We start from the raw sequence: 23,641 nt of genomic DNA on the forward strand, positions 1-23,641 counted from the left end.
GCATTGAATGGGGATGGTTCAGTTGCATATCCGCCGACTACAAACTCTCTTCCTCAACACAGAAACTTCCTCCTCTTCCCTTTAAAAAAACCATTGTTTTTCTACACACCTGGGGTGTTCCTGAATATGCAGGTCTCACTTCTTGTCTCTGAGTAGTCTTGTGTGGCTGCTCTACTGGCTGACATTGGACTTCCCAGACATGATGGATACTTAATAGTGGTTTGCATAAAATATCCCTACTGGATTGACATTTGCCTAAAAGTTGCAAACTGTACATTCTGTCTTCCAAGAATTTGTAGTTTGCTTTCCAGATAGAAACCACGGGGCTAATACAGACATAACTGTAATCATTGTTTACTCCTTCCTCCAAATTCCATTTCAACTGAAGAACTAGACAAGCTTCAGCTGCTTGGTTGCAAATTCTGTTTACAATTAACCACCGTTAACATCAGTGGAGACAAAATCATGGAGGTAATAGAATTGGTGGGCAAGAGGGGCTGTGTTCTGCTCTTAGTTCCTTAATCATAGTCTAACAGCTGCATCTCTGCCAGCCAAAAAGGAGGACCTCTTATGGAAACTGGCTATTGACTAAGGCAAGATAGAGCATATGTGAAACAATTCTGGTTGTGTTTTGTGAAGCTTCTGCAATAAAACTACTGTATTAAGCACAGATTGCCAGTTGTTTGTAGTCCAATACTAAGACCAAAGAATAACGTTTAGTATTTTATACCAGGGATGGCAAATCAGTGCCTCAGAGTATTTTCCAACTTGAAGGCATATAACAACAACAAATCATTTGGGGGGTGGTGTTCCAAGATCATTACTATTTTTGCCTTTATTGCAGCAGCAGCGAATATGAAAGTTAAATGAGAGCCACATATACGTGACTTTTGCTTGTCTCAACCATTTCTGGCAATCTTCACTAAAGAATTTCTGGAATGTTCATTTTGTCTTTTTTTTAAATTTGTGAGCCTATGGATGGGTACCTATGCTTTTGATTTTTGTAGAGTGGGTAGCAATTTTTATTTTATGTTATTTATGTAACAAAATGTATATACCACTTGATCATAATAAAACCTCAAAGCAGTTTACAAAAAACACAAAACATTAAAATTATCAGTAAAAGACAGTTAAACAGGTATTTAAAAATATTAAAAACTAATTAAAATCAAATTAAAACTTTCACTCTGAAAAAAACTCTTTAATCTGTAACATGTAACTTTTACATGTCTGCAGGGCCGGTTCTAAAGGGTGGCCAGGTGGGGCACTGGCCCGACGGCCCCTGGAGCTACAGGGGGCCTCTGCCCCTCTGTTCCCCTTCTGCAATCCATGGATCGCCCATGCCCCCCACCTACCTGTCTGCTGTCTTTTACCATTGCCCTTAACGAAGATGGCGGCCGCTGTTTCCCTAAGGTACTGAAGCTCCTGCCGCCATCTTAGTTGATGGCAGAGATGCATGCGTGTAGCACGCACACGTGGCATCAACAAAGATGGTGGTGGAGGCATCATCCCCTTAGGGAAACCGCAGCCGCCATCTTCACACACACACACACACACGCTGGGGCCCAGGGCAAGCTGATGCCCAAGGGCCCCGGCATTCCTGGAGCTGGCCCTGCATGTCTGGATAGGCTTGCCTAAATAAAAATATTCTAAACAGGCATTGGAAAGAGTACAGCGAAGGCACTGCTAGATGTCAATAGATAAGGAGTTCCAAAGTGTAGGTACTGCAACACTAAAAAATCGATTTCTTACAACTGTGGGACACTTATGTGGCAACTGCCGCGGTGCTAGTTCTGCAGATTGAAGTGGTTATTCTGCATGGGGTAAGGCGATCCCGCAAATAAACTAGACCCAAGTTGTTAAAGGCTCTATACATCAATAGTTGTTGTTGTTGTTGTTATATGCCTTCAAGTCGATTACAACTTACGGCAACCGTATGAATATTTTTTGGATATATTTATAGGGTTTTCATGGTAAGAGGTATTCAGAGGTTACCATTGCCTTCCGCTGAGCCTACAGCACCTGGTATTCCCAGGCGGTCTCCCATCCAAGTACTAACCAGGCCTGACCCTGCTTAGCTTTTGAGATCAGATGAGATCAGGCATGTTCAGGGTCGTACAGCTGTAGACATACATCAATAGTAGCACCTTGGATTTGGCTTGGTAGCAAATGTATGACAAGCAGAACTTGCATTTTGTGTATTTTAATAGTTTTTTATGCATTTTAATTTACATTTTAATTTGTGAATATTGTGTATTTTATTATATATGTGTGCTATTTTATTGTAGCCACCCTGAGTGCCCTATTGTAGAGTAGAAGAGCAGGATACAAATATTTTAAATAAATAAATAAATAAACTCTGAGCAAAGGTTTAACATACTGATAGGTTCTCACTCCTGTCAGCTGCTGTGTTGCAGCATTCTGCACTAACTGCAGCTTCTGGATCAAGCACAAGGGAAGCCCCACATAGAGTGCATTGTAGTAATCCAGCCTTGAAGTCACCATTGTCTGAACTACTGTGGTCAAGCTTTCCCAGTCCAGGAACAGCTGTAGCTGCCGTACAAGTCACACTGATAAAAGGCACTTCTAGCCACTGAGGTTACCTGGGCCTCCAAGTACAAAACTGGATCCAGAAGCACTCCCAGACTGCTTCTCGGAGCATTTGGGGGAGCGCAGCCCAACTAGGGCAGGCAGTTGACCAATTTCTTTGACTCGGGAACCACTCACCCACAGTGCCTCTGTCTTATCAGGATTCAAGCTCAGCTTATTTACTTTCATCCATCCCACCATTGTGTCCAGGCACCAGTCCAGGGTCTACCTGGCCTCTCCTGATTCAGATGTTATGGAGAAATAGACCTGAGTGTCATCAGTATATTGATTGCACCTTGCCCCAAAACTCCTCTCGACTGCTCCCCATGGCTTCACACAGATTTTAAATAGTATTGGTGATAAAATAGTGCCTTGTGACACCCCATAACATAACTGTCAGAGGGCTGAAAAGTACTCTGCCAATGCTATTCTCTGGACTCAGTCCCATAGGTAAGACATGATCCATTGTAATACTGTGCTCCCTATTCCCATTCCACAGAGCCAGTGCCGGAGGATACGATGGTTGGTGGTATTGAAAGCCACAGAGATATATATAAATAAATAATGGTGATGTCAGATCTTCCTGTTTTCAATGCCATTCAGATATTGTCCTAATTCCCCCCCCCAATTAGTTACATACAATTATATAACTTTTAACACATCACCCTTTGTAGGTTTTTTAAACTTTGAAATACATATAGATAATGTTAATTGTGTAAGCAGGTAGTATTTACTTTCTGGGGCATATGGGATAGATGACCTTAACATCTGTTGAATTTTTCAGGTGAAGATGACAAGGCACTTTTGTCTAAGAAGGAAAAGATGAAGCTACGAAGGGACAGATGGTTGCAGAGTAAGTATTCTTTTGATAGATCTTCTTTTCATAGAAGACACTAGCTATTCACTACTTAACTGTTGTTGCCGAATTTAAGAACATTCCATGCAGTATGTAAGCACCTGAAAATCTGTATGAGAATCCACCTGGTTAGTTACTCTGAACCAGTTTCAGATGCTATGTGAAGCTCTGCTGGCTGATTGCTCAAGGGACTGATATGTTCCGTTGGGGCTGGCACTTGTAATATTAAAAGTTGCTCTGGCTTTGCTGAATTACCTATGAAGCAATAGATTTTTAAAAATTGTGTACGAGTTTTGACAGGACTGAATAATTCAAGCAGGATTTAATAATCCAAAATGAATATATTTGCCAGACTTACAAAACCTAGGAACAGTTTTGAACCGAAGATCTGGACTACATGTTACATGAAAAGTAGCCATGTGTAAGCCAAGCCCAGACGATTGAGAATTCTGAAGACTTCCTCCAGAGGCAAATAGAGAAAACTGGATGTGATCATAGAACTATGGACAGCATAGAGCTGTGGACAATATTTCTCCATCTGTTGTTTTATGCTCATTTCACTTTTAGTTGCTGAATTTCAGGCAGTGGGGGAGGATTGAGGAATAAGCACAACTGGTTGTTAAAGGAGAAATCAGATAGAGAAAAGCAGCTAGCAGTTCTAGGATCAGCCTTCAGATTTGTCTCTCTGTCTTCAGAGAAACCTTCAGAATTCTTAATACTCAGAACCTGAGTATACATACAAGTGCCACATGATGTGGGGCCAGGAGCTCACTTTGCCCATAAGCATGCACTGGGAGAAAATCATACTGGAAGCTTCCTGAGCATCCAAAAGATTATTTAAAATAACCTCATGGGAGACCTGTTCAGATCTCCCAGGATGAGACTGAGAGTAGGCCTCCGGCTTGCACACTGCCCTCTTCACCTCAGAAGTGGGAACTAGTCAATCCCATATTAATCTCCCATGGTGCTCATTGACTCCCCCCTTCCATCCCATTTTCTTATTTGGTGAGCCTTAACCATTTCAGCCTTAACCTTGTCATATCTGAGGATATCACAGGTTCATTATGAGGGAATGAGCATGCAGAATAAATTAGTAGAATGAAAGGTAAAGATCTCCTGTTCTGCTCTGTGGTATAGCTACTTTGTGCACTGTTCAGGCTGAATACCAACACAGGACAGAGCTCTAATGTTGCTCCAGCAACAGTCAAACTTAGTCCAATCCCTATATAGGACCAGCAGCTGTATCCCATTTGCAAACTCCACCTTCACTGAAAAGTGCCTCTTCAGTTAAAGGTGCCCAGCTCACTCCAGTAGTCTTTTACTCCTATGGAGTGGGGAAGAGTCCAGTCACACCAAGGCCTCTGCAGTGGAGTCCTCTGAGTCATAGGCATCACAGGCTCATCTTGTTGAAGTGCTTCTGGGGTTAGCCCTGCTTGCCATTCCTTTTTTGATTCAGAGTCTTCAACCTTCACACCCTCAAGAAAGAGGATCTTGACACCAAGGTCATGACACCTCCACCAGTCCATAGGTACCTGACCTACACATGGTCTTCCAGGCTCTACTCAAGCCCATCTTTGAACTGCTCAGGTCCACACCCAATAAAGCTCATGAGTTGGAAGACACTGCTTCTGGTAGCTGTCGCTTCTTCCAGAAGGGTGTTGGAAATAGTCACCTTGTCAATGCGCAAGGAGCTGTGAAGTATACAGCAGGATTCAAGTGATCCTGTGCCTAGACCCAACTTTGATGCCCAAGGCTCACTCCGTATTTCACAGGGTACATAGCTGTTGCTTCACTGATGGGCATCACTGCACACTCGCTTACTAGGAGCGCTGCAGCCTCTGCTGCCTAGGGTCCCCTTGGGGGACACCTGCAGGGTGTTGCTTGGTCCTCGGCCCCCATTCTCGTGAAACACCACTGCCTAAACACTTACGCCCCTGCTGAAGCCTCCTTCCGCAGGCTCCTATTGCACCAGGTGGTAGAGACATAGGAGATCCGACTGCAGTGGCTTACACCCTGTGTGGCAACTGCTGGGGTATATTCCACACATGAATCTCCTTCTTCTGGCAGGAGAAGTGAACTTTGGACTTAACATGATAAATTCCTTTCCTGTAGGAAGGAGGGGATCTGGCCCACCCTAGTTGGCACATGGACCTAATGTTGCTGCGCTGGGTTAGTTGGGAGAAATCATGTGTATAAGTACAAAGGGGGGGGGAGAAGGGAGCCCCTTGCTATTATTCAGGAATGAACCAAAGGAGAAGAAATAGGACCCCCTCTTTCTTATGAGTTGCCACCTCCTTTTCTAATTGTCTGTCTAGCCATTGTTGTCTTAGGTTTTTCATCTGGTCTGTCCTTTGGTACTTGCTTTGGCACAAGTGAAGTGGGGAGGAGTCGTCCAGCCCACTTGGATCACCCCTTTTCAATTACTTCTTCCTGCCCAGTGGAGCGAATGGGCAGAGACAATCGACACAAGGATCCCCTCCTTCCTGTAGAAAAGGACCTTTTTGTTATCTTCAAAGAGTGACTTCATGCAGATGTATCTTTGGGTTAATTTGCTTTCTGCTTGGTTTCTTGTGAGAGGGGGAGGGAGAGAGAGAAATGCCTTTCCCCCTCTTTTTGTTTGCTTGTCAGCTGGGAATTGGAAATTCAGCCTAATAACATGATAGAAGTTATTCAATGTATGTTCCATTCCAAGCAGAAATAAATCATGTCAAGCTAAGGCAAAAATAAAATAAAGCTGTTTTCAGCCACTAAAAACATGCAGACAGGCAGAGTGGCTCTGCCTCAGGAAGATTTCATAAGAAAAGAATCCAGAATAGGGAATGTGTAAAATATCGTTTTTGGCTCACTCTGAAGTAATGCAACTTAATAGTGCCAGACCAAACAAAGAAGTACTGAAGAACAGAGCGCATTGCCTTCTAGTCAAGAGATCCCTTCCAAGGCAAAGTGTGTACAATCCATATTTTTCACAAGCATCTGAAAAGGCAAAAATGGCAGGTCAGCCAGAAGGACCAAGGATAATGCAAATTCCAGTGCCAAAGAAAGAGGTGACGGAATTTAATGGGGGGACAGGATAATATTAATGAATTAGCTGGACAATAAGTCCTGAATCAGTAGAATCTTAATGTCTTGCTTCGGAGCTGAACTGTTTGAACTAAGGAGAGGAGAGGGGGAACTGGCATATTTGGCCTCTCCATCTTTCTTCTCTCTCGCTTTGCTGGACATTACAGCAGTGCGGGTCAAGTTAGCCAACTTCTAGTTTTATACTATGCACTTAGATAAATCCTGTGGCTGACTGAGTCTTGAGATCTACCTCCAGTGTTCTGATGCCATTGGACTCCTTTTGTTCAGTCATGTAATCCCAGTTATGCCATTTGCCCCAATCCTGACTGAATGAATACTTCTAGTCATCAGACTGGGTCCATTGCATTCTTTCCTCTCGTCTTTCACTATAGCTGAACTACCAGAAATCTTTACTGGTATTTATCTCCAATGGTTGTATCACAAGGGGAAAATGAGGACATTTACTTAGTTTTAGCTGCAGTGTGAGTCAGCCTCAGCCAGCATTGCCAATGGTCAGGAAAGATGGGAGTTGTGGTCCAGCAACATCTGGAGGCACACTGGTTGGGAAAGGCTGGTCCAAACTATAAATCCAACAAGCAAGGCAGTTGGTGCAATAAAGGTGAGAGGAAAGTATGAGTAATCATTCTTAAATGAAATATTTATATTCAGAAAAAGCTGAAAAGGAGCTGAAAAAGAAGGATGCCAGAAGACATTGCACAATGGACACATTTGCATGTAATGCTAAATCAAGACATGGCTTAGCACAAACAAGCAAATGTGTGGTTTCCTGGACAGAACATAGGAAGCTGCCTTATGCCAAGTCAGACCCATGGTCCATCTCATTCAGTATGGCCTCCACTGACTTGCAGCGACTCTCCAGGATTTCAGGCAAAGGACTCTCCCTGGAGATGCCAGGGATTTAACCTGGGATCTTTTCTATGCAAAGCAGATGTGGTATCACGGAACTATGATCTTTCCCTATAAGATCCTTCCACGGTCCTGCTGCTGTCATGCTAGCTGGAACTAGGCAATGGTTTGGCTTAGCATTAGACACATACTGGGTCAATAACGATTGTTCACTACAACCAGTCATAGTTCATGCATACTTATATTTGTGTTCATGTGCAAATGAATAGTAAAACAAAGCCTAAAGGGTATCACTGATATGTAAACAACACAAACAAATCCTCTTCTCCAAGCACAGTAAATCCCACAGTCGGTGCCCCAGCTGGAAAAGGGGAGGGTACTTGTACTTGCCAGCTCTGTCTGATGGTTGGAGCACTCTTAACAGAGCCTCATCTGATGGTAGCCTGAGCTAACCGGAGATGACATCTGGAAGGAAGTCCTCCCTAGGTTGTCCTGGGTTGAGGAAAAAAAGAACACAGCTCAACTCTTTACACAGGGAGTTGCAAAGCCAGCTTTAATAGTCAACTTCTTAAATTTTTCCTTTGCTAAACCAGGAAATAAACCATTTGGCATTTGGCATGAATTCGTGGATTATAATCTCATAGAATACTAGTCGCATATGTTATTACTAACAAAATAGCATTTTCTTATTTTTTATGGGTTAGTTTTGACATATTGCATCCTTTAGCTCATAAAAGACTTATCAGTGTATATATACATGATAAGACTTACAAAAGTAGTAAAGACACTTTAAACATTAAATGAACAGAATTTAAATATACTCTTCCCGACAGTTGTTTCTCCCCCCTCCTTTGCCTTTGTTAGAAATAGAAAATATCAAGCTAGCAAAAGAGCAACAAAAGGCAGAGGCAAAGCGAAAAGCTACCCCAGTTGTTGGAGACATGCATCCGCTGATGGACGCTCTGCCTGAGCTCTCAGACCTGGTAACAGTCAACAAGTCTGGCAAACAGCCTAAAGGGTAAGTATACTGTAGCATACTATAATCATTCTCTCCACCCCAGCCCACCCTTGGACTCATTTAAGTAAGCTGAGGTGATAAACAAAAGGGTTTTGAAACTGTAACCCTTGCTTGTTAAGTTAGGGTCTAGAAGTATGAGGTTGTTTCTTTCTCTTTTTTTGATATTAATTAGCATTATATAAATATGGCTATTATATACCACAAAGGAAATCCTGGAAGAGACTTTCTATTCTAGTTTTTACTGCCTCCTACCAAATCCTGTTTTTATTTAAAAGCTTTTGTGGATGAATAAAAAGAAGTGAAAGTGACGTCTGGAGAACCACATGTCTGATTTGCTTCATTTGAGAATCTTGGTGGCCACGACAGACTGCCTTAGAAAGTCATACAAGCACCTGAAGGCAAAGGAGGAAAGAAACTTAGCTGTGATCGGAGCTTGGAAAAGTTACTTTTTTGAACTACAACTCCCATCAGCCCAATCCAGTGGCCATGCTGGCTGGGGCTGATGGGAGTTGTAGTTCAAAAAAGTAACTTTTCCAAGCTCTCGGATGGTAAGAAGGATGTGAAGAACAAGCTTTTGAGTAAATGGAACACTGAAATTAAACATAATGTTTAGCAAATATTTGCAAGAAAGTGCCAAGCTTGTACAATGAAGTTGCTCCACATCCATACAAGATGTCGTTTTTCATTTTATAAAAGTTCACATGCTCAAGGGATCCTCTCTCAGAACAGGAAGCTGGAGTAAATAGAATTTAAGAACTAAGGGCTAAAATTAAGTGCTGGGCACAGAGTATTCCAGCACATAAGATTTTACATAGGAACATTTTGTAAAGTGGGTCCACCTTTCCTAAGAAAAAAATCCAATAGTTTTATCATAAACTTTAGAACTAGAGTGGGGAAAACCTGTGGTCCTTCTGATGATGTTGGACTCTAACTCCCATCAGCCCCAGACAGCTTCCCAATGGGCAAGGATGATGGGGTTGTAATCTAGCAACATCTGGAAGGTTTCCTAGCCCTGCTCTAAATCCTCTTGTATTCAGACTTTATTTAGGCATTTAACCTTTCTGGATGCAGTCTGCAGAAGCATGGCTTTCTTGCGTTACCCTTTGAAGCTACTGTGTCCGATTGTACACTCCTATGCATATCTACACAGAAGAAATTCCCACTGAGCTCAATAGGATTTACTCCTTTGTAAGGATGTATGGGCTTAAGATCTAAACCACTGTTAGCATGGGAAAATCTCACTTCCTTTGATTTATTATAAAATAAGGTATTTTCTTACTGACATCTTCAGAAATGCAGTTATATTTGGAGATTTTGTTCATTCACTCATGTTTTCAAATAGTTTGATTTCCTGTGGAACAATTTTCTGCATGCCTTCAAAATCTAATTGATTGCTGTTTACAGTTTACAGCTGTCTGCATTATTTTGTTTATACACCCTCTCATTTGTTCTCATAATTCAAACTTATTTTGGGTAGAATGGGATCTTATTTTTAAATTCTTTTAATTGGGAATGTTAGCAACATGCAATATTAGTCATACCATAGTCAGTGTTAGTAGACCCATTGACGTTAATGGACATGACTAACTTAGGTTAATTGGGTCTACTCTGAGTAGGACTTAGTTGATAAAACCCAATACTGCTTTGGTATCACGAAAATATATGTTAATACTTTAAAGAAGAAGGACAAAATAAACACAAAAAACTTACTAAACATAATATAGAAAAATATAGCTACACCTTTATCTTCAAAATTATTTTTCCAGAAATGTATTTAAAAAAATATCTCAGTAAACCTAGCAGCTTGTGTCCTAAAATAACGTATTTTTAGAGCATTATCTTATTTTTGTTTTGCTTTCTGTTGGTTTCCCAATGGGAATTGCACTGCTGTTGGGTAACCTGGAAACAGCTCAGATGCTTAAAGACAGTAGATCTGGGATAGGGAAACTTCTTCAGCTTGACAGCCATATTCCCTTCTGATTAACCTTCCAAGGGCCACATGTCAGTGGTAGGTGGGGCCAGAGGCAAACTTTTACATTTGTGCAATAGGCTAGTTCATATCCCTATGCGTACCTTATATCCTCCATTCAGGCAAGCAAGATGTTTCAGTAGGAGTTCAAGGACACATTCCGGGCAGGCAAAAACCCTAAGCAAGGTGCCCACAGGGCCAGTAACAAGTATGGCCTGGGGTGGGGATGTGTGGTTGGGAAGGGGGTATGGTCTTGGGAGAGCCCCCAGGGCCAGATATGGAGGCCATATTTGGTCCCTGAGGCTGAGATTCCCTATCCCTACAGTAGATACCTAAAGAATGATTCTTAAAGAATGGCAGGAACACTACAAGCTTTCCTGCTTATTCTAAAAGATGGAAGGAGCCCGTTCTGTGTATTTGTCCTCTGCCTTCAGATTGACCTCAAATCTATTCAATTTGTCAAGGAAGGGTACGAGTAGAGTTGCCTTTGGTGCCCCCCTCGGTGGTGTTCACTCACTACTTGAACTCTTTCCTTGGTTCCTTCTTTTTGTGACAAGAACAGTAGTACAGTGGCAAATTTAGAAGTGCAGGGCCTCTTCATGATAGTCATCCCATGCCCCCTCACAGCCACACCCCCAAACTCTCTTGTTCTCCATCATCATCTCCACATTCCTCAGTCCTTCCCCTGCGTGTCTTTTCCCACAACAACAAATGTTCCTAGGAGCAATCATCATGAAAGGGGAGTGTGTTAACTACTGAGAAGAGTCTTAGTGGCTGACTCACTTCCTTTCATTCTGATTGGCTCCAATCCACAAGAAAGGACAAAGAAGCATGTTAGAAGATTTGTCTTAGTGGCCAGTGCATTCCCCTTTCATGCTGATTGGGTCGTAGGACACTGGAGACATAGGGATTTGCTTAGGACCCTGTTCCCAGAAATTAAGGGGTCTAAGGCACCCTCCCAAGACCCCAGGCAACTACACCCCTGGACAGACTGCCTATTGTGCCATAGAGTCCCTCCTTAAATGTTTTAATTGCTGTAAACCACCCAGAGAGCTTTGGCTATAGGGCGGTATATAAATGTAATAAATAAATAAATAAAATAAAGCCTGTCTTGTTCAGTCTCTTTTTACAACAAATTCTGTAACTGGGGAGATTTTACCTTACCATGATTGGTTTAGACTCCCTTACAGTTGGGTGCAGGCCTTGCAGATAAGCAGACCTCTCCCTTCCAGCCTTCCAAGGATACTTTTTACAGCCAACTTAAGCCTCACATTAGCATCTATTCTGTTTCATACACATTTAGGTAAAATATTTACTTCATCATGGCTGGGGAGAGGTTCCTTTATGTGACAATTACATGTTGAGATTCAGTGTCATCTTACACTCGTAATATACCATTTCCTCTTTTGAATAAAATCTTTAAACAAAATACCAAGAATTCTGGTGAGCAGTGTGGCAGGGGCAGGGCAGGGGCCAATGGCACACACAGGAACTAAGGCAGGAGCTTTGTGGGGGCTGGAGCAAATTTTCTCAGTTGCCTCCACCCTCTGAGCAGCCCTGGAACTTGTTACCCACTTGTATGGCTGGTGCAGGATTGCAAAACGTAGCAGTGTAAAAGACTGCTATTCCTAGGCTTTTCCCCAACAAGGCCTATGAAAAGGGCCCAGAGTGAGCTACCACTTATTTGCTGCTCTGCTTTCAGTGCGCTCCTGCTACAGGTCTAGGATCCGAAGTTGTAGGCCTCATGGAGTTGTAGACTTATATTATTTATTATGTTCAGTGAGCATATACAAAATAGCTCCTGCAGCAAGCTGTCCTCCCTGAGCTCCGTCACTCCCTCCTCAGCTATCACAGATTTTACTTTTAATATCTTTGTTTTGTAGCAACGCCTGTCATTTGGTAAGCGCTGTTTATTTTAGAATATCCATTGTTTTTATCTTTAAAAGTAACAAAATTTATAAATAAAAAAGGTATCCAGCTGACCTCTTACAGCTTACGGCTTTATTTAATTATTATTTATATAGTGTTACAGTGTTTATAGCATTTGAGGTGTTAAGTGCTCGTTAACATTGATTTAAAGTAAAGCTGTGTTCCACTGATTTTTACCTAGTGCACATGACATCGACATGGAAATTGAAAAAGAAACATACTTTAAAACTAATTGAAGAAAGATCATTTTTGTACTTAGTAGCCAAACAAGCTGTAGAAGCTTGAAGAAAATGTTAAATACACTTGCTTTTTGCCACCCTACTTCACTGCAGATAATAAACTAAAAAACACACCCACTCAGCTCAGCTTGGCACCCCCTCAGCTCAGCACCCTCGCCCTGGGAGTTCCTGCCCCAGGAAGAAATGACTAAACTCCGGAATGAAATTGCCAGAATAAGTGTAAATGAGGGCAAGGGGGAGAAGTCTGACATCTTTGTGGTTCATACTAATATAATTTGTTTATATCAAGCCCAAAGGACCAAATAAAATTTCTGCATCCCACATTGAATTCTTTATCCAGTTCAAAGTCTGGGAAATGGTTGCTGCTCTGTCTGGCAGTAGATCCACTATGCAACCCTTCCTCTTCCTCATGCAACTGTTGTTTGGTCCAAATCTGTGCTTGTGTGCACGTGCTATTTAATCAGCACAAGTTTTTATAGGCGTAAAACGATTGCATAAATGAGGAATTATACTCCCAATGATTTGTCAGCTTTTATTCATAGAAGATCAGATTCTCCAGAAATTTGATCCTGTGCTGGGGATGAGAGCATTCAAGTGAGGTTTTATTCTGATTTATAATGAATGAAGTCTACAACATGTAATGGAACAAGGATGTCTTTCATTGTGAATGAATAAAACTGAGGAGGTGGGCATCTCAGCAGCTTGTCACTGAAGCTTGAAGTTTCCAGAAGTGATGCAGATAGTTTATATATGGGAATAAATCAATTTCTTGGATTGATTAGAAAGAATTTTGAGTCAACCTGAAGTTTGAGAATACATCGATTCAAGTCTATAATGAGAAGCTTAGAAAATCTTCAGTAGCTCATACAGTCTTCCTCAGATATAGTAGGTGTTTTCTGCTGCCCCAGAGGGTAGGAGTAGGTCTAATGGTTTTAAGTTGCAGGAGCGTAGATTCAGATTGGACATTAGAAGGAACTTCTTGACAGTAAGGGCAGTTTGGCAATGGAACTGACTGCCTAGGGAGGTGGTGGGATCCCCTTCGCTGGATGTCTTCAAGCAGAGGCTGGACAGCTATCTGCGGGAGATGCTCTAGCTGTGGATTTCCTGCTATGAGCAGGGGGTTGGACTCGATGGCCTACAAGGCCCCTTCCATCTCTATGATTCTATGATTCTGTGTCACATCTGGAATTACTTCTCTAGGAGCTAATGTTTGAAGGTCTTAGAAATAACAAGAGTAGTGGAAATTGCATGGAGCTTTAGAGCAAGGTGTCACTGTGCTGGAAATTTTCAGTTTGCATCTGTCTCTTCAAACATTTTAAGCTGTCTTCTTGGTGGTGTAGAGGCTTCCTCAGAAAGCTCTTGGTGCAGTGTTATCCCAGGGCATACCTGAAGGGCCGGGGGGGGGGGGCTGACACCCAAGAAAATGGCAGCTGCCTTTTGGCAGTGCAGAGGAAAAGTGCTGCAGCTGTTTAACTAACACGCAGTTAAAAATAAGCCAGTAAAAACTTTTTTTGAGAGGTCAATTTTCATTCCCACATATTAGAGCCAAAAGTTCTTAGTGGAAATATTTCAGTTCAGCGATATTTTTATACAGATTATTCTCATATCATTAAACAGCTCTTTGGACAAGTTTGCTCTGGATCTTGGGAAGATGCAGTTAATCACTAAATCATATATTTATAACAGCATAACTAATAAAATAGTAAATTCTTAAGAAGTCACTTTGGCTTTTACCTTCTTCAGTTGGTTTGATATGAATCAAAGGATGTTGCAGTCTTGGGAGAAGCCAAAACGTTTTGCTATAAGAATTTAATATCTGTTTTGTTAGTCACTGTAATATATATATGAGAGAGAAATAGCCAACTCAGTTCTAGATTTTGTAACCTGCCCTGATGAAGGGCGAGCAATTGATGATGATGATGATGATGCTCAGGTTTGTAAAAGTACAAAAAATCTTTGGGAAAACTTGGGGAAGGGGACAAGGCAAAGAAGACTGTGCATGCTCAGTGAGCACAGAATGCTAGCTAAGTGTTGAACGGTGGGAGGAAGGGGAGTGGCTGGAAACCTGAACAGGAGTTCTCCATGCTACAACATTTTCATGCAAGTCTCACTTGCAGGCATTTTCAGTTAATCATTATTTTTTGTTTTCTTTAGCCAAGCAAAGAAGAAGGTGCTGACGAACTTCAGTCAGATGAAATCACCCCAGAAACGCAAAGTCTTGTAAGTAGTGATGGTACAGCTGGAAGAAACCCTTTTGGGCAGTAAGGTCAAAATCTGCCTTGAGTTAAAGTATAAAGAGACCAGTCATATGGTTCTACTTCAGCAGGGTTCCACTAATGTAATGAAGTCCTGATCCTGTGCTCAACCAGCAGCAGAGCTGGCAGCACAAACTAGCTCTTAATTAGCAACACTGATACCCTCCCCCAGTTTCCCTAGGTACTCTGCTGCTATCCAGCCATCACAGTGCGGCATACTGGTGCATTCAGTGCATAGCTCAGAGTGGGGCCATCATCAATATCAATATATAATGGCAGCGGAAATGTCATTCTATGTGTGTATGCATGTGTTATGATGTATGTGTGTGTGTATATATACACACACAATCACGCACAGCATAAGTGATACATTCAGGAATGTGCAACAGCACCTATCCCATCAATTACAGAGCAAGTGAACATTAAATCCATCACAGGGAATTTTATCTTGCTTCTTCTAAACCAGTTGGTTATATCTGACGATCAAAGCCTCTAAACCACAAAAGCCCCTTTTGAAAACAGTTGATGAAGAGACACCCAATTTAGTTGCTTGTTGAACGTTTAGATATAATCCGCTTCTTTTGGGCCTTACTTGCCTTTAGTCCTCAGGTCCCTCCTGCTGTGCTTTTGCAGAATCAAGAGTTCCGAGAAGTCAATTTGTCCTGGGGAAGTTCCCAGATTATGTCCCACTGATGTGATGAATCACTTGCCTTGCACCAAGCACTCTGTTTCATTAAGTGGGCTTTTGTAATGCAAAATATGGCAGTTTGCCTTTGTTCCTTTTGGGTATTTTTGTTCACTTATTGCAGGGGATGTGGGTGGGCATTTCCTAAGAATTCAGCCAAGGCAACTCGAATATCCTCTTCTCTCTCCCCTGTCCCCAGCAGAGTTCTGTAACCTAAGTTGTATTTGTGCCATAGAAAAGCCCACAGGTCAGGCAAAAGATTGTACTTGCCGATGCAACGCCATCCTGTTTATCCAAAGGAGCTAGTTTAGGAAATGCTGATGCTGTGTGTACAAGAATGCTAAAAATTCAACTGAAAACGTCAATACAACCTGTGTCCCGGATAGTAGGGGTGTGTACCAACCTCAAGAGTTGGCACTTTGGAAAACAGCCTTCCTCAGTCCAGAGCTCTTTATAGGCCAATTCAGCTCAGGGTTTATCCAAATCTGATTCATTTCCTTCCTATTCACTAATGGGAAATCAAAATATACCTGTAACTTCTTGTTCTTTTGACAGAAGTGGATAGAATGTGCAGGGATAGTAGCCCCTCCAGAGTGGCCGAAGCCAGCCAAATTACAGGCAACTTATCTAACGAGTTTAGTGCTTTGGCACATTTATGCTTTTTTAAAAGAAAGCATATATTGGCCGGAGGGAAGCCATTAACAGTTGAGGGGGTAAAAAAAGGAATAATGATCTCCCCTAGTGTTTTATGAACATTGTCTTGAAAATTGCAGACGTGATGAGAGAGGTGACACTGAATAAGAAAACTGGCAAATTGCAGACAAATATGTGCAGTGGCTTTTGTGTAGGCACCTTTTAAAAGTTTATCTTTTTGAGGAGGGCATTTTAAAGATAAAATAATTTCCTCTGATTATGAGCTTGACCTGTTAATCACAACTGAGCTCTCCCCAGGCTGACGTTTCCTCTTCCTTTACCCATCACCCCACCATGGCGTTTTCCTTATATGATATGCTTAGTTTGGCTATTAGCAGCATTTCTTTTGACACCTGGATTGCCAAGACACCACAAAGTGTTTCATTCGACTTCTGCTGCCTCATACAGATCCCACTTCACCTATGACATACCTAGCATCCTTCTGAGGCACCCTCCTTCTGTTTGGATTCAGGATTTGTCTGCATCCAATGCACACCCCTGCTGGATATTGCTTGTGGTTCTGGTGACACTTTGGAGAATTACATGTGAGAACTGTCCTGAACTTCAGTAGAACTGTAGTAAACTTAGGTGTTGGCATATAAACACGTGGGCTTCTTCTGGGAGGAAGAGTGGGATATAAATGTAATAAATAAACTATAAAAACTGGATGCCAGCTAAATTCGTCTGTGCCAGGCTAATATGACTTTAATTCCTCTAAAATCGAAAAGGAAATCATGGGAGCGCTGGAGATAGCACTGTGTTTCAAAGAAATCCTGAGAGTTCTCCTGCTCAGGGATATTCTTAGGGGGTAGCCTAGGGGATCTTTTGTGGAGGGCCCCAATGCTCCTGCTCCTCCTTCTTTTAACCTTAAAAATGGGCAGAGCAATCCAAATGGTAGGGAGCCAGCAGAAGGGGGGCTGGCGGAGCCGGTGGGAAGTTTTGTGGGATCCTCCTCTTGCTTAGGAGCTGACGGCCTGGATGAATGCTGGCTCCATTAGGAGCCATGCACACAAGCTGGCCGGGAAGCGGTGGCTCCCACAAATCAGCCTCCTGGGGAGGAAGAGCTCCCCATAGAGGCCCATTACAATTTTTTACTCCTGAGTTTCTGGGTGGAGTGGGACCCGGGGGAGGGCTCTGAACACAAGGAGGATCTCAAGCAAGTCCCTCCTGCGGCTCCTCCCCCACCATGTCCCAGAACACTCCATTTTTGGAGCTTCTGCCGGCTCTCCATCCACCAGCTGGCCATCCCCAGCGGACCCCTGGCAGCAAAGGGCTGGTGCCAGCGGAGCCCAGTGCAGCCAGGAGCCTGCCAGTGCTACGAGAGATCTGCAGTATCCAATTTGCCCCAGCCCAGCAGAACGGGGAGTTGCATTGCACCCTTAATTTTACAAGGCAGCTAATTAGACCCCAGCCATCCACCATCTTAATTTCCCAGAGGCATCTATGCATATAAATGAGCATATGCAAATTTGGGTTTGGGCCTGTCCTTGTAAGTGTGTAGCTCCACACCTGCTCCGTCTTCTTTCTGTGAAGAGTGTTGTCAGGCATACATGAGCTCTCAATTTTTTACACTGTTTTTCTCAAGGCACCCTAAGAGCAAAGCTCTGGTTTACAATATTTCATCAGGTAATTAACATTTCTAGGAATAGGATTAAAGGTCATCTGTAAGCTCCTGGTTGCTCTGCTCTGTACAGCTGCAAGGGATCTGTCTAATACAAAATTGCAGTGTGTATCTTATCCTATTCCCATAGAATAAATTTGAGTGGCTCAAGGAATATGGAAGACACACTTGAAAATGAACAACTTCAGATGTTGAAAGTGTGGTGCAAAGTTGAGAGTCCTGCTGTTTCCACAGGGCTGTTTCTCAGGGGATCCGTTACACTGATCCCTATAACTCACACAACGGATGGGAGGTGAATGTGTCATGTCCAGAGGTTGTGTGCATAGATGACTTTCTGCAGTACATGTTCTTTGTGCCCTGGTGTGCGCTAGCAGTTTAGTCAGAGCCAAGTTAGATTAGCCTCAGCTGAATACATTAAGGTGCTTTACTCAAATACATGTAATAATCTTTACTTTTATTGGGAGATGGCCTTACATCTTGAAGTGTCAGAAAATCATCTAATACACTTCCGGGAAGGGTGACTTAGCCTGTGCCTGCTTTTGAGACGGGCTCCTGCCTCAAAAGAAGCTTATTCAGATATATCAGTCAGTTTTTTCTTTTTTTTTTGACTGATTAAACTTCTCCCGGGTAGGGAGAAACGAAGAGATTAACCTCAAAGCCTATTTTTGTTGGGACGACCAGATCTCATTAATTTATGGGACGAGGTCCAGCCGACGAAGGTGGGACGGATTTTCAACAGCAAGCTCTATCTGATAAAGCGAACGTTCACCTTATCTTCTAAGAGAGAACGCACTAACAGGCAAGCACCCTTCTTTCTATATTTTTCTTTTACTTGACTTAAATTGTTGCTGTTTAAAAGAGATTTGCCAGATTGATCGGTTTTTGACATCTCACTGGGGAGCCATAACTTCTCTCTGCTACGCACTAATTAATAGCTTATCTCTGTTTTTGTTGCAAAAAGCTGTCCTGGATTTGCATTCTAAAGATACACACAGAAGAGGGATTTCTATTCCAGATTTTTATTTTGAAAAATATTATACTGTTTTGAGACTACTCTCTTTTTGGTCTATTTTATTTTGACGAATCTGTTTCTTGACGATTGCCATTAATTGTTTCGATCCTGGGAACTGCATTTTGTTTACTTAACTATTGGAGAGATAAGGCTGTCTGCTCTGTTTATACTGTGATGTCACCAAGTTTGGAGTATTAACCCAATTGTTGCTGAAATAAGAAGTGGTTTTCCTATATTTTTCTTTTAAAATGGCAATTAAGAAAGTGGCTGAGAATCTGGAAATAACTATGTTTCAGAAAATAATGGATGAGATTGAGATAACGAAAATTGAATTGAGTAAAATGAAGCAGGAGATTAAAGATATAAGGGTCCCTGTGAGAGAGGTGACCCTGGAAGGGGTCCCTGTGAGAGAGGAGACCCCGGAGATTGGAACAGGGGTCCCTGTGAGAGAGGAGACCCTGGAGACTGGAATAGGGGTCCCTGTGAGAGAGGAGATCCCGGAGATTGGAACAAACGTGGAACAGGAACAAGATTTGGAGTCTATGGACTTTAGAAATAAAATCTATTGTTTGGAACTCAATGTTATCTCTGAAGAAATTAATGAAGATTCTAGAGATAAAGTTATCAATGGCATGGATTATCTTCTGGACTGGAATGATGTGATGGAGCCCAATATAGAGAAAATCTATGGAATTAACTGCAGCCATGTGACAATGGAAAAACTTTTAAGAGATGACCCAGTGTATTTTGAAAAAAAGAACAGAGATATGATTTTACAGCAGTATTTCAGCAACCTATTCAGAATGGATGGCAAGAAAATATTTGGGATAGAGGTAATTCCCATCAGACTCTTACTATATGACTATGGCTTTGACAGCAAGATTATTATGGAATACTGATAATGGAAGATTGGATATTGAAATTACTGGACTTAACAAGACTACTGAAGATGGAAGATGGAAAATGGAACTAATAGAGATAATAGAACAATGGCTACTGAAATTACTGAACCTAACAGATTCTGATGTGATGGATTAATTGAAATGTTTATTTTGACTATGGTTATGACAATAAGATTATCATAATTAGTAATGAGATGGATTAATCGATATGCTTATCTGGAAAAAAAAAATTGATAGATATATTTCTTAAAGAATTGAAATCTCTCTTTGACTTTTTGTGGAAAGAATAAAGTAATGTTTATGAGATTTGATGATTAAGTAAGATAACTACTGGAGGAAAGTGATTTTATAATATGACTTAAGAGACAGGATTGCTATATATTATAGACTTATAACTGATTTGATCTTTGACAAATGGGAAGTCAATATTTTACTCTTTATTTTTATTTTTGTTTTTTTTTTTTTCTTTTTTTCTTTTTGTTTAACTATTTTTGATTTTGTTTTTTGTCTTTGAATGTTTTATGATTTTGTCTTGTATGTTTTATGAAAATTTGAATAAAAATTATTGAAAAAAAGAAAAGAAAATCATCTAATACAGTTTTCTCTCTTCTCCCCCCCCCCCACCAGGTTGGAGGAAGTGGCACAGTTTCACAAGACTATATCAAATCCTTTGTTCAAAGCTAGCCCTCTGAGAGTCATTGGTGAACATCTTTCCAAAAGACTGAAGCTGGAGAGGGAAGGAGAGCCGTTCTAACATATTGCTTGAACTGTTTGAGAGCACAAGAGATTGGATTCTTGCCAACACACTGCATGATGACCTTACATGCCCAGTAGGTCAGCATAACTTTCAAGAATCCACAGGATCATGACATCCAGTGGCTTTGTTTTCTGTCAACAGATATAATGCTGCCAACACTGATGATTATACCACTAGTACTAGCAACTACCTTGTCTGCTGCTCTTGGGGACTGTTCTCATTTCCCACTCTGTGCTCAATCACACACCAGATGTTTCTCTTTTCTCCGTGCAGTTCCTGGGAAGTCTCAATTATCCTCCTCTCCACTAGGAGTCATGCAGCATTTGCAGCATTCCCCTGAAATAATATTAAGGCCACTGCTATTTCCTGTTTCCAGGATCAATTAACCCCAAAAATATCTGTTGATGTTAGTTTTTGCTATCTATTTAATAGATAGTGTAGTTTAGTTTTCTGTTTAACAATAAATAAATGAAATAATTTCCCATCGTGTGATCTTGTAAGATAGCAATGATAAAGGCAATCAAATGTAATCAAATGTAGTTTTTCAAATGTAATGGGATGAGGGACACTTATTAGTGATCCTGGTGTTTGGTTTACAATTAGAAAATCAGACTGATTTTTGCAATCTAATCTTGAATGTCTTAATGAATACCATGGTACTAAAGAAATGTGCTAGAGTAGTAAAAATTTGCAGAAATAAAATCAGAAAGGAAATATCACAAAACAAGTTAATACTGGAATAAAGTAGCTTAAAAAGCAAGACCAATATATTATTAGTTGTTGGCAGCAGCAGCATTAGTAAGATTTTATACCCCACCTTTTGTCTGACAATAATAACAATATTAAAACTAATATTGTAATATAAATAGCACAAAACAGATGAAGAAGGAGCAGAAACAGTGAGACTGGAAATACAACCAGTGACAATGACAAGAAAATAAGTATATATGTTAGCAACAAGAAGGTTTTAACTTGATGCCTGAAATTAGTCTAAGTGGGTACTGTCAGGAAGACAATGCCAAGGAGAGTGTTCCAAACTCAGGATGCCACTTCATATGCAGGAATATCCAGAGAAGAATGCCTCAGACGAAGATCTTATTGAACGAACAGGTTCACATGGCTGCAATCATTGCTTTAGTTTAAATACACAAGGTATATATGACTTGTAGGATAAAACTAGCAGTTTGAATTGTGCCTAGAAACTAACTGGAGGGCAGTGAATCTGTTTAAGAATTGTTGAGACATATCCTGACTAAGCTTTTCCAGTTGACAATCTTGCTGCCATCTTTTAGACTCTTGTTCACTGAGATGGCTTTGAAGCCAATTTCAAAGGGCATAGATAACAGTGGTCAGGGTATATCGGCAGAAGGGGCTGCAACTTCCTAAGCTGCTGAAATATGTTTTGTGCCAGAGATGCTGTCTGGGACATCAAAATAGAAATCCAGGTCTTAACAGCACTGCTAAGCTGTAAACCTGGCCCTTGAGCGGGAGTGCACCTATTCAGCCACCTCTCCAATCAGATGAACCACCTTACCAGCAATAATACCCAGCTGGATTGAGCTTTCATTTAACGCTCCCTCATCCAGCCCAGGCATCTGGTCAGCACTTCCACTGCCTCACCTCAGTTGGGTGAAAAGGAGAAAAGTTCCATGTCATCCGATGATGCCTGACTCTAGATCCCCTGGTGGCCTCATTCAGAAGTTTCCTTTTTCTCTGCTTTCAAATGCCTGTAAATGTATGATGTCCTTAATACATTCATTTTAAAAAAATTCTATATCAGAAACTTGTGTATGGTTTAATTCCACTCTCTAGCCCTACTTGCACCAAGAATCATCCTTAGAAAAAGGAGGTTCTTTGAGTGTCCAGATGTCTTGGGATTCACTCCTGGTTCCTTTTTGTAGAGATTTCTGGACTGTCTCAAGTAATAATTCAGTGGTGGCAATTGAATTTTAATTTTTAGGCAGTGTTTTGTTCTTTAACTGAATAACCTGGGGGATCCCTACACTGATGGGTACCCAGCCACTCCAAACATAGTTCCTCATTTTTCAACAAACTGCATAGAACAATACCATGATTTGATGGTATCAATAGCAGCTAAGAGATCAGGAGAATTAGCAGGATTTCTTTCCACCTCCTTCCATTACAGGTTATCCAATAGGGCAACCAAGGCAATTTCCATTAGGGACCCAAAAATACATGTTATCCAATAATGTTTTGAATTGTACAGTCATGATCCACTCTTAGCACCTTGACCCAAACAGGGAAGACTGGTGAATGGCTGATAGCTGCCACAATCTTGATCTCTTTTAAGGTAATCAGGACCACTCCCACTGAAAGAGGCAGTAATTACCTCTTGGACCCAACCACTCATCCTTCTCTTGCAAGATGTTACAAGCCACAAAGGGCAAGGGTTGAATAAACAAGTAGAAGACTGTTATCTCTCCAAGCACATTGTCTACATCCTTGGACTAAAAATAATCCAAACCACCATGACAAGAGATGGGTCCCTGGACATATCCTATAGCCAAATTTTCAAAAGAGCAAAGTACTAGTCTGGGTGAATGTGAGTGATTTTGTCCTTGCAAATAGGTCAGTGAGCAAACAACCTCTGGTATCATGTAAAAAAGATTCTGAAACATGCAGAACACCTGCACTGGATACCACTATAAAGACAATGTTGGTGTAAAACTATTCCTTTTTTGCTGTTGTCATTGCCACATGTGAAAGGGCTTAACTTGTGTTCAGTCAGATTCATCCAGAGTTTTCCTCAACTTGATAGTTCGAACAACTATCATCCTGTTTGTGTCATTACTCCCAGTTCCCAGAATACTAAGCAGCGTATTGAGTTCTATTCAGTAGGAGAGTGTGCTTAGGAACAATTGTGTCTTCCACAGAGCATCCAGAACTTCTGTAGGACCATCAGTCATGCCAATCAGAAACTCCCCAAAGATCATCAGGAATTCTATGAGCAGATATTATTTAGTCCTGTGGAAGTAACTGGAAGTTATTTGATTATAATAGGGGAATCAATAAGTAATTTCCATCTTCCGATCACCGTCCTTATATCGAGTCAAAACCATCACTTTGAGAATGCAACCTGAATCTTGTTTTGAGCTGCTGACACTCTTGAGACAGCCCCATGGTTGTCATGGAGGCCAAGAAGGTCTGAGTTGCACCTGAGAAGGCAGG

At 41.4% G+C, this 23,641-nt stretch overlaps 1 protein-coding gene and 1 non-coding gene across 2 annotated transcripts in view; one reads left to right on the forward strand and one right to left on the reverse strand.

The window, feature by feature from the left end:
- The window catches only part of SLX9 (SLX9 ribosome biogenesis factor), a 63,740-nt gene extending 40,663 nt beyond the window's left edge, over nucleotides 1–23,077 (forward strand). Inside the window, exons 3-6 of the mRNA XM_061607616.1 lie at nucleotides 3,374–3,442; nucleotides 8,237–8,390; nucleotides 14,682–14,747; nucleotides 20,323–23,077. Coding sequence (XP_061463600.1) covers nucleotides 3,374–3,442; nucleotides 8,237–8,390; nucleotides 14,682–14,747; nucleotides 20,323–20,449 — 416 coding nt within the window. The 3' untranslated portion in view covers nucleotides 20,450–23,077. The remainder of the gene's footprint in view (nucleotides 1–3,373; nucleotides 3,443–8,236; nucleotides 8,391–14,681; nucleotides 14,748–20,322) is intronic.
- On the reverse strand, nucleotides 2,011–2,129 carry LOC133378640 (5S ribosomal RNA). Its single transcript, XR_009761075.1, has one exon. It is a non-coding gene; the product is annotated as a 5S ribosomal RNA (ribosomal RNA).
- Nucleotides 23,078–23,641: the final 564 nt, after the last annotated feature.

This window comes from Rhineura floridana, chromosome 2 (assembly GCF_030035675.1).
Source record: "Rhineura floridana isolate rRhiFlo1 chromosome 2, rRhiFlo1.hap2, whole genome shotgun sequence".
Classification (NCBI taxonomy): Eukaryota; Metazoa; Chordata; class Lepidosauria; order Squamata; family Rhineuridae; genus Rhineura; species Rhineura floridana.